This window comes from Ranitomeya imitator, chromosome 5 (genome assembly GCF_032444005.1).
Source record: "Ranitomeya imitator isolate aRanImi1 chromosome 5, aRanImi1.pri, whole genome shotgun sequence".
In the NCBI taxonomy this organism is placed as follows: domain Eukaryota; kingdom Metazoa; phylum Chordata; class Amphibia; order Anura; family Dendrobatidae; genus Ranitomeya; species Ranitomeya imitator.
In genome coordinates this window covers 447779758-447791357 of record NC_091286.1, presented here as the reverse complement: position 1 = coordinate 447791357, position 11600 = coordinate 447779758, and the positions used below count along the sequence as shown (strand labels likewise).

The 11600-nt window shown below is 47.7% G+C and overlaps 1 protein-coding gene across 5 annotated transcripts in view; it reads left to right on the top strand.

Moving 5' to 3' along the window:
- Positions 1 to 3197: 3197 nt before the first annotated feature.
- The window catches only part of XXYLT1 (xyloside xylosyltransferase 1), a 324698-nt gene continuing 316295 nt past the window's right edge, over positions 3198 to 11600 (top strand). The window contains exon 1 of one of the 5 annotated variants that reach the window (XM_069727184.1): positions 3198 to 3756. In XM_069727184.1, the coding sequence (XP_069583285.1) occupies positions 3319 to 3756 (438 nt within the window). In that variant the 5' untranslated portion in view covers positions 3198 to 3318. Of the gene's footprint in view, positions 3757 to 5293; positions 5306 to 5411; positions 5433 to 5794; positions 5806 to 11600 lie in introns of those variants that run through there. The other 4 variants (XM_069727185.1, XM_069727187.1, XM_069727188.1 and 1 more) reach the window with 4 other exon arrangements.

Genomic DNA, 11600 nt, shown 5'->3' with positions numbered 1-11600 from the left:
CCTTTATGGTCCAATCCTTATGGTCTTTGGCAAACTTCAGCCTGGCTCTCCTTTGCTTCTAATTGATGAAAGGCATTTTTCTAGCTTTACATGATTTGAGCCCTGCCACTAGGAACCTGTTACAAACCTTTCTTGCCATGCACTTCACCCCAGCTGCCATTCCTTTTGTAGGTCACTTGATGTCATCTTGCAGTTGCTGAGTGACATTCAAATAAGGCTACTTTCCCACTAGCGTCGGCCCGTCGCAGTGCATCGGGCCGACGTACCGACGCATCCTGTCTCAACGCTGCACAACGGTGGCAGCGGATGCATTATTACAACACATCCGCTGCCCCATTGTGAGTTGCGGGGAGGAGGGTGTGGAGTTCCGGCCGCGCATGCGTGATCGGAAATGGCAGACACAACGCACCAAAAAAACATTACAAGCAACGTTTTTTGGTGCCGACGGTTCGACGCAACCGTCGCACGACGGTTGCGACGTGTAGCAATGCGTCGCTAATACAAGCCTATGGAGAAAAAAGCATCCTGCATACAACTTTGCAGGATGCGTTTTTTCTGCAAAACGACACAGTACGACGCTCGTGTGAAAGTAGCCTAAGGTCAGTGGAGAGATGTTTTTGCCCTCTTCCGGAATGTAGCTTTGTTGTCCCCAACATCTGCTGGTTGACCTTGTTGTAATTAACTACCCTCTTAGAAATTTTAAAGATGGAGGCAACATGATGCTCACTGTGTCCCTCTGCTAGTAAAGCCAGAATTGAGCTCTTCTTTTCCTCACTCAAGACTTTTCTTTTCAACTCCTTGGGCATGGTTAAAAGTTATTTTTTCATTCCTTTTACTTTTGGGATATTTCTAACACTTGTTTTGCCATCCAGCTTGTCATATTGCAAGAGGATTGTGAACACCACAGCAGGGTTTTTTTTATACTTTCCTTCGTTAAATAATACTCTTGTTTGAGTCCAACTGACACTGGAATGGAATGGCTGTCAGACATGGAGAGAAGCTGATTTTTAAAAAAAATGTGCAGCGGTCTCTTAATTTTAGCTGGAGCTGTAAACCTGACAGAGGCCCACATAATCTAGCATCACTGATACATGCCTGACAGGGGCCCATATACTCTGGTGTCACTGATATGTGCCTGATAGGAGGCCATAGAGTCACTGATATATAACCTGACAGGGGCCCATATACTCTGGTATCACTGATATATACCTGACAGGGGCTTATATACTCTGGTGTCACTGATATGTGCCTGATAGGAGGCCATAGAGTCACTGATATATACCTGACAGGGGCCCATATACTCTGGTATCACTGATATATACCTGACAGCGGCTTATGTACTCTGGTGTCACTGATATATACCTGACAGGGGCTCATATATTCTGGTGTCACTGATATACACCTGACAGGGGCCCATATACTCTGGTGTCACTGATATACACCTGACAGGGGCCCATATACTTTGGTGTCACTGATATACACCTGACAGGGGCCCATATACTCTGGTGTCACTGATATACACCTGACAGGGGCCCATATACTCTGGTGTCACTGATATACACCTGACAGGTGCCCATATACTCTGGTGTCACTGATATACACCTGACAGGGGCCCATATACTCTGGTGCCACTGATATACACCTGACAGGGGCCCATATACTCTGGTGTCCCTGATATACACCTGACAGGGGCCCATATACTCTGGTGTCCCTGATATACACCTGACAGGGGCTCATATACTCTGGTGTCCCTGATATACACCTGACAGGGGCTCATATACTCTGGTGTCCCTGATATACACCTGACAGGGGCCCATATACTCTGGTGTCCCTGATATACACCTGACAGGGGCCCATATACTCTGGTGTCACTGATAGACACCTGACAGAGGCCCATGTACTCTGGTGTCACTTATATACACCTGACAGGGGCACATATACTCTGGTGCCACTGATATACACCTGACAGGGGCACATATACTCTGGTGCCACTGATATACACCTGACAGGGGCACATATACTCTGGTGCCACTGATATACACCTGACAGGGGCACATATACTCTGGTGTCACTGATATACACCTGACAGGGGCCCATATACTCTGGTGCCACTGATATATACCTGACAGGGGCCCATATACTCTGGTGCCACTGATATACACCTGACAGGGGCACATATACTCTGGTGCCACTGATATACACCTGACAGGGGCACATATACTCTGGTGCCACTGATATACACCTGACAGGGGCACATATACTCTGGTGCCACTGATATACACCTGACAGGGGCACATATACTCTGGTGTCACTGATATACACCTGACAGGGGCCCATATACTCTGGTGCCACTGATATACACCTGACAGGGGCCCATATACTCTGGTGCCACTGATATACACCTGACAGGGGCCCATATACTCTGGTGCCACTGATATACACCTGACAGGGGCACATATACTCTGGTGCCACTGATATACACCTGACAGGGGCACATATACTCTGGTGCCACTGATATACACCTGACAGGGGCACATATACTCTGGTGCCACTGATATACACCTGACAGGGGCACATATACTCTGGTGCCACTGATATACACCTGACAGGGGCCCATATACTCTGGTGCCACTGATATACACCTGACAGGGGCCCATATACTCTGGTGTCTCTGATATACACCTGACAGGGGCACATATACTCTGGTGCCACTGATATATACCTGACAGGGGCCCATATACTCTGGTGTCCCTGATATACACCTGACAGGGGCCCATATACTCTGGTGTCCCTGATATACACCTGACAGGGGCCCATATACTCTGGTGTCACTGATATACACCTGACAGGGGCACATATACTCTGGTGTCACTGATAGACACCTGACAGAGGCCCATGTACTCTGGTGTCACTTATATACACCTGACAGGGGCACATATACTCTGGTGCCACTGATATATACCTGACAGGGGCCCATATACTCTGGTGCCATACATCCTAGGCTCAGCCGTGTTGTGAGTGATATGGATGGATCTGGGACCTGCAGACGAAGCGCAACAACCTCTCAGTTTGTGTCTCACTGAAACTCATCACTGTGCTGTGCAGCCAATCTCAGCAACTGCCTGACAAACTAACCAATGAAATGAGCTAGATCCAGCAGGAAACTGGCGTCCCCTGCGCTGATTGGCTGCCAGTGTATTGTCTGGTGATCGGCCAGCCCTTCCAGCATGGCTTCCTCCTGTTGCGCGGCGGCGCTGCTGTGGAGCTATGTGTGAAGACGCTGGTGCAGTGGGATGAGTGACGGGCAGCGTCCTTACTATGAGGTCCTACCAGGCTGTGCTGCTGCTGCTCGCCGCCCTGGCAGTGTTTGCCTTCTATTACCTGGGCTCTGGGAGGGAGAATTTCTCCAGCGCCACCCGGAGGATGAAGGAGAGCAGCGCAGTGCACAGCGCCGTCCCCGACCCAGAGCTGCTGCTGCCGGCGTCTTCTGCTGAACTGAAGCTCAGTGAGGGGAAAAGCAAGAACCTGGAGAGCCGCGGGGTGCAGGACTACCACCTGCTCGTCATGTTCACCAAGGTGGACCGGAGCCCGGGGCTCAGGGACAAGTTCCAGGCGGCGCTGCGCTCCTTGGTCAGATACGGCAAGTTCGAGAGCAGCGAGGTGCTCAGCCTGCACTTCATAGCGGACGAGTCAAGTAAAGAGATCGGCAAAAGTGTCCTCAGAGACCTGCTGCAGGAGGCCAGCTTCAAATATAAGGTGGGTGCCCATTACTGCAGGAGGCCAGCTTCAAATATAAGGTGGGTGCCCATTACTGCAGGAGGCCAGCTTCAAGTATAAGGTGGGTGCCCATTACTGCAGGAGGCCAGCTTCAAGTATAAGGTGGGTGCCCATTACTGCAGGAGGCCAGCTTCAAGTATAAGGTGGGTGCCCATTACTGCAGGGGGCCAGCTTCAAATATAAGGTGGGTGCCCATTACTGCAAGGGGCCAGCTTCAAATATAAGGTGGGTGCCCATTACTGCAGGGGGCCAGCTTCAAATATAAGGTGGGTGCCCATTACTGCAGGGGGCCAGCTTGCTTCAAATATAAGGTGGGTGCCCATTACTGCAGGAGGCCAGCTTCAAATATAAGGTGGGTGCCCATTACTGCAGGAGGCCAGCTTCAAATATAAGGTGGGTGCCCATTACTGCAGGGGGCCAGCTTCAAATATAAGGTGGGTGCCCATTACTGCAGGAGGCCAGCTTCAAATATAAGGTGGGTGCCCATTACTGCAGGAGGCCAGCTTCAAGTGTAAGGTGGGTGCCAATAACTGCAGGAGGCCAGCTTCAAATATAAGGTGGGTGCCCATTACTGCAGGAGGCCAGCTTCAAATATAAGGTGGGTGCCCATTACTGCAGGAGGCCAGCTTCAAATATAAGGTGGGTGCCCATTACTGCAGGAGGCCAGCTTCAAATATAAGGTGGGTGCCCATTACTGCAGGGGGCCAGCTTGCTTCAAATATAAGGTGGGTGCCCATTACTGCAGGGGGCCAGCTTGCTTCAAATATAAGGTGGGTGCCCATTACTGCAGGAGGCCAGCTTCAAATATAAGGTGGGTGCCCATTACTGCAGGGGGCCAGCTTGCTTCAAATATAAGGTGGGTGCCCATTACTGCAGGGGGCCAGCTTCAAATATAAGGTGGGTGCCCATTACTGCAGGGGGCCAGCTTGCTTCAAATATAAGGTGGGTGCCCATTACTGCAGGAGGCCAGCTTCAAATATAAGGTGGGTGCCCATTACTGCAGGGGGCCAGCTTGCTTCAAATATAAGGTGGGTGCCCATTACTGCAGGGGGCCAGCTTGCTTCAAATATAAGGTGGGTGCCCATTACTGCAGGAGGCCAGCTTCAAGTATAAGGTGGGTGCCCATTACTGCAGGAGGCCAGCTTCAAATATAAGGTGGGTGCCCATTACTGCAGGAGGCCAGCTTCAAATATAAGGTGGGTGCCCATTACTGCAGGGGGCCAGCTTCAAATATAAGGTGGGTGCCCATTACTGCAGGGGGCCAGCTTCAAATATAAGGTGGGTGCCCATTACTGCAGGAGGCCAGCTTCAAGTATAAGGTGGGTGCCCATTACTGCAGGAGGCCAGCTTCAAATATAAGGTGGGTGCCCATTACTGCAGGGGGCCAGCTTGCTTCAAATATAAGGTGGGTGCCCATTACTGCAGGAGGCCAGCTTCAAATATAAGGTGGGTGCCCATTACTGCAGGAGGCCAGCTTCAAATATAAGGTGGGTGCCCATTACTGCAGGGGGCCAGCTTCAAATATAAGGTGGGTGCCCATTACTGCTTGGAGGCCAGCTTCAAGTATAAGGTGGGTGCCCATTACTGCTGCAGGAGGCCAGCTTCAAGTATAAGGTGGGTGCCCATTACTGCAGGAGGCCAGCTTCAAGTATAAGGTGGGTGCCCATTACTGCTTGGAGGCCAGCTTCAAGTATAAGGTGGGTGCCCATTACTGCAGGGGGCCAGCTTCAAGTATAAGGTGGGTGCCCATTACTGCAGGGGGCCAGCTTCAATAAGGTGGATGCCCAGTACTGAAGCAGGAGGCCAGCTTCAAGTATAAAGTGGGTGCCCATTACTGCTGGGAGGCCAGTTTCAAGTATAAGGTGGGTGCTCATTACTGCTGGTAGGTCAGCTCCAAGTATGAGGTGGGTGCCCATTACTGTAGGGGTCCAGCTTCAAGTGTAAGGTTGGTGCCCATTACTGCAGGGGGCCACCTCCTAGTATAAGGTGGGTGACCAGTATTGCTGAGATCCCAGCTTCAAGTATAAGGTGGGTGCCCATTACTGCTGGGACGTCAGCTCCAAGTATAAGGTGGGTGCCCATTACTGCTGCAGGAGGCCAGCTCCAAGTATAAGGTGGGTGCCCATTGGATCATTCAATGTAAAGTGATCCAAATGTGAATTTTTTTTTTTATCTGACGTATTTAGATTTTTTTTTTTTATGAAGTACAACTTTAGTTACCGTATATACTCGAGTATAAGCTTAGACCCGTAATTTTGCCCAAGAAACAGGGAAAACTTAATGACTCCAGTATAAGCCTAGCATGGGAAAGGCAGCAGCTACTGATAAATTTGAAAAATAACAATAGATACTAATAAAAGTAAAATTAATTGAGACATCAGTAGGTTGTGTTTTTGAATATCCATATTGAATGAAGAGCCACATATAATGCTCCATAAAGTTCATGATAGGCCCATAAGATGCTCCATACAAAATACGCCCCATAAGATGCTCCATAATAAAAATATGCCCCATATAATGCTCCATAAAGCTGATGATGGACCCCATAAGATGCATCATAAAAAAATTTGCCCCATATAATGCTGCACAAAGGTTGATTATGGCCCCATAAGATGCTCCATAGAAACATTTGCCCCATACAATCCTGCATAAAGGTTGATTATTGCCCTATAAGATGCTACATAGAAACATTTGCCCCATACAATGCTGCATAAAGATTGATTATGGCCCCGTAAGATGCCCCATAGAATCATTTGCCCCATATAATACTGCACAAAGGTTGATTATGGCCCCATAAGATGCTCCATAGAAACATTTGCCCCATATAATGCTGTATAAAGGTTGATTATGGCCCTATGAGATGCTCCATAGAAACATTTGCCCCATACAATGCTCCTTAAAGGTTGATTATGGCCCCATAAGATTCCCCATAGAATCATTTATCCCATATAATACTACACAAAGGTTCATTATGGCCCCATAAGATGCCCCGTAGAATCTTTTGCCCCATATAATACTGCACAAAGGTTGATTATGGCCCCATAAAATGCTCCATAGGAACATTTGCCCCATATAATGCTGCATAAAGGTTGATTTTGGCCCTATAAGATGCTCCATAGAAACATTTGCTGTGCCCCATATAATGCTGCATAAAGGTTGATTATGGCCCCATAAAATGCTCCATAGAAACATTTGCCCCATACGCTGCTGCTGCGATTAAAGTAAAAAAAAAAAGACATACCTCTTGTCCTGAGCAGGCGGGGACACCGGCACTTGCGATATTCACTTGTCCCCGTTCCATTCCCGCTCGCCGCTCCGTTTTCAGTCTCTCTGCAGTGACTGTTCAGGCAGAGGGCAGCGCACACACTAAACACGTTATCGTGCCCTCTAACCTGAACGCCACAGCCAGAGGACGCGGAAGACTGAGCCCGGCTGTGGAACGGGGACAGTTGAATATCGCAATGCTCACCCTCCCTCCGTCATACTCACCCTCCCGGCGCGGTCCCTGCTTCTCCGATACGATGGTCTCTGACACCGGCAGCTTGTTCCTGTGTTCAGCAGTCACATGGTACCGCTCATTAAAGTAATGAATATGCGCACCACCCCTATGGACGTGGAGTCGCGTCTATATTCATTACTTTAACCCCTTCATGACCCAGCCTATTTTGACCTTAAAGACCTTGCCGTTTTTTGCAATTCTGACCAGTGTCCCTTTATGAGGTAATAACTCAGGAACGCTTCAACGGATCCTAGCGGTTCTGAGATTGTTTTTTCGTGACATATTGGGCTTCATGTTAGTGGTAAATTTAGGTCAATAAATTCTGCGTTTATTTGTGATAAAAACGGAAATTTGGCGAAAATTTTGAAAATTTCGCAATTTTCACATTTTTAATTTTTATTCTGTTAAACCAGAGAGATATGTGACACAAAATAGTTAATAAATAACATTTCCCACATGTTTACTTTACATCAGCACAATTTTGGAAACAAAATTTTTTTTGTTAGGAAGTTATAAGGGTTAAAATTTGACCAGCGATTTGTCATTTTTACAACGAAATTTACAAAACCATTTTTTTTAGGGACCACCTCACATTTGAAGTCAGTTTGAGGGGTCTATATGGCTGAAAATACCCAAAAGTGACACCATTCTAAAAACTGCACCCCTCAAGGTACTCAAAACCACATTCAAGAAGTTTATTAACCCTTCAGGTGCTTCACAGCAGCAGAAGCAACAAGGAAGGAAAAAATGAACATTTAACTTTTTAGTCACAAAAATTATCTTTTAGCAACAATTTTTTTATTTTCCCAATGGTAAAAGGAGAAACTGAACCACGGAAGTTGTTGTCCAATTTGTCCTGAGTACGCTGATACCTTATATGTGGGGGTAAACCACTGTTTGGGCGCACGGCAGGGCTTGGAAGGGAAGGAGCGCCATTTGACTTTTTGAATCAAAAATTGGCTCCACTCTTTAGCGGACACCATGTCACGTTTGGAGAGCACCCGTGTGCCTAAAAATTGGAGCTCCCCCACAAGTGACCCCATTTTGGAAACTAGACGCCCCAAGGAACTTATCTAGATGCATAGTGAGCACTTTGAACCCCCAGGTGCTTCACAAATTGATCCGTAAAAATGAAAAAGTACTTTTTTTTCACAAAAAAATTCTTTTAGCCTCAATTTTTTCATTTTCACATGGGCAACAGGATAAAATGGATCCTAAAATGTGTTGGGCAATTTCTCCTGAGTACACCAATACCTCACATGTGGGGGTAAACCACTGTTTGGGCACATGGTAAGGCTCGGAAGGGAAGGAGCGCCATTTGACTTTTTGAATGAAAAATTATTTCCATCGTTAGCGGACACCATGTCGCGTTTGGATAGCTCCTGTGTGCCTAAACATTGGCGCTCCCCCACAAGTGACCCCATTTTGGAAACTAGACCCCCCAAGGAACTTATTTAGATGCCTAGTGAGCACTTTAAACCCTCAGATGCTTCACAAATTGATCTGTAAAAATGAAAAAGTACTTTTTTTTTCACAAAAAAATTATTTTCGCCTCAATTTTTTCATTTTCACATGGGCAGTAGGATAAAATGGATCATAAAATTTGTTGGGCAATTTCTCCCGAGTACGCCGATACCTCATATGTGGGGGTAAACCACTGTTTGGGCACTCGGCAGGGCTCGGAAGGGAAGGCGCGCCATTTGACTTTTTGAATGGAAAATTAGCTCCAATTGTTAGCGGACACCATGTCGCGTTTGGAGAGCCCCTGTGTGCCTAAACATTGGAGCTCCCCCACAAGTGACCCCATTTTGGAAACTAGACCCCCCAAGGAACTTATCTAGATGCACATTGAGCACTTATAAACTTCTGTGAAGCACCTGGGGGTTTAAACGCAGAGCCATGAAAATAAAAAATAATTTTTCTTTCCTCAAAAATGATTTTTTAGCCTGGAATTTCCTATTTTGCCAAGGATAATAGGAGAAATTGGACCCCAAATATTGTTGTCCAGTTTGCCCTGAGTACGCTGATACCTCCATATGTGGGGGTAAACCACTGTTTGGGCGCACCGCAGGGCTCGGAAGGGATGGCATGCCATTTGGCTTTTTAAATGGAAAATTAGCTCCAATCATTAGCGGACACCATGTCACGTTTTGAGAGCCCCTGTGTGCCTAAACATTGGAGATCCCCCAGAAATGACCCAATTTTGGAAACTAGACCCCCAAAGGAACTAATCTAGATGTGTGGTGAGGACTTTGAACCCCCAAGTGCTTCACAGAAGTTTATAACGCAGAGCCATGAAAATAAAAAAAAAAATTATTTTCTCAAAAATGATCTTTTAGCCTGCAATTTTTTATTTTCCCAAGGGTAACAGGAGAAATTTGACCCCAAAAGTTGTTGTCCAGTTTCTCCTGAGTACGCTGATACCCCATATGTGGGGGTAAATCACTGTTTGGGCACATGCCGGGGCTCGGAAGTGAAGTAGTGACGTTTTGAAATGCAGACTTTGATGGAATGCTCTGTGGGCGTCACGTTGCGTTTGCAGAGCCCCTGATGTGGCTTAACAGTAGAAACCCCCCACAAGTGACCCCATTTTGGAAACTAGACCCCCAAGGGAACTTATATAGATATGTGGTGAGCACTTTGAACCCCCAAGTGCTTCACAGACGTTTACAACGCAGAGCCGTGAAAATAAAAAATCATTTTTCTTTCCTCAAAAATGATGTTTTAGCAAGCATTTCTTTATTTTCACAAGGGTAACAGGAGAAATTGGACCCCAGTAATTGTTGCGCAGTTTATCCTGAGTATGCTGGTACCCCATATGTGGGGGTAAACCACTGTTTGGGCACACTTCAGGGCTCGGAAGTGAGGGAGCACCATTTGACTTTTTGAATACGAGATTGGCTGGAATCAATGGTGGCGCCATGTTGCGTTTGGAGACCCCTGATGTGCCTAAACAGTGGTAACCCCTCAATTCTACCTCCAACACTAACCCCCCCACACCCCTAACCCTAATCCCAACTGTAGCCATAACCCTAATCACAACCCTAACCACAACCCTAATTCCAACCCTAACCCTAAGGCTATGTGCCCACGTTGCGGATTCGTGTGAGATATTTCCGCACCATTTTTGAAAAATCCGCGTGTAAAAGGCACTGCGTTTTACCTGCGGATTTTCCGCGGATTTCCAGTGTTTTTTGTGCGGATTTCACCTGCGGATTCCTATTGAGGAACAGGTGTAAAAAGACGCGGAATCCGCACAAAGAATTGACATGCTGCGGAAAATACAACGCAGCGTTTCCGCGCGGTATTTTCTGCACCATGGGCACAGCGGATTTGGTTTTTCATATGTTTACATGGTACTGTAAACCTGATGGAATACTGCTGCGAATCCGCAGCGGCCAATCCGCAGCCAAATCCGCACCGTGTGAACATAGCCTAATTCTAAAGGTATGTGCACACGCTGCGGAAAACGCTGCAGATCCGCAGCAGTTTCCCATGAGTTTACAGTTCAATGTAAACCTACAGGAAACAAAAATCGCTGTACACATGCTGCGGAAAAACTGCACGGAAACGCAGCGGTTTACATTCCGCAGCATGTCACTTCTTTGTGCGGATTCCGCAGCGGTTTTACAACTGCTCAAATAGAAAATCGCAATTGTAAAACCGCAGTGAAATGCGCAGAAAAAACCGCGGTAAATCCGCCATAAATCCGCAGCGGTTTAGCACTGCGGATTTATCAAATCCGCAGCGGAAAAATCCGCAGAGGACCAGAATACGTGTGCACATACCGAAACCCTACCCCTAGCCCTACCCCTAGCCCTAGCCCTACCCCTAGCCCTACCCCTAGCCCTAACCCTAGCCCTACCCCTAACCCTACCCCTAACCCTACCCCTAACCCTAACCCTACCCCTAACCCTATTCTAACATTAGTGGGAAAAAAAAAATTTCTTTTTTTATTGTCCCTACCTATGGGGGTGACAAAGGGGGGGGGGTCATGTATTATTTTTTTTATTTTGATCACTGAGATAGATTATATCTCAGTGATCAAAATGCACTTTGGAACGAATCTGCCGGCCGGCGCACTGCGAATGCGCCCGCCATTTTGGAAAATGGCGGCGCCCAGGGAGAAGACGGACGGGACCCCGGCTGGATCGGTAAGTATGATGGGGTGGGGGGGAGCACGGGGGGGGGGAATCGGAGCGCGGCAGGCGTGGAACGGAGCACGGGGGGCGTGGAACGGAGCACGGGGGGGCTGGAACGGAGCACGGGGGGGCTGGAACGGAGCATGGGGGGTGGAACGGAGCACGGGGGGGTGGATCTGAAT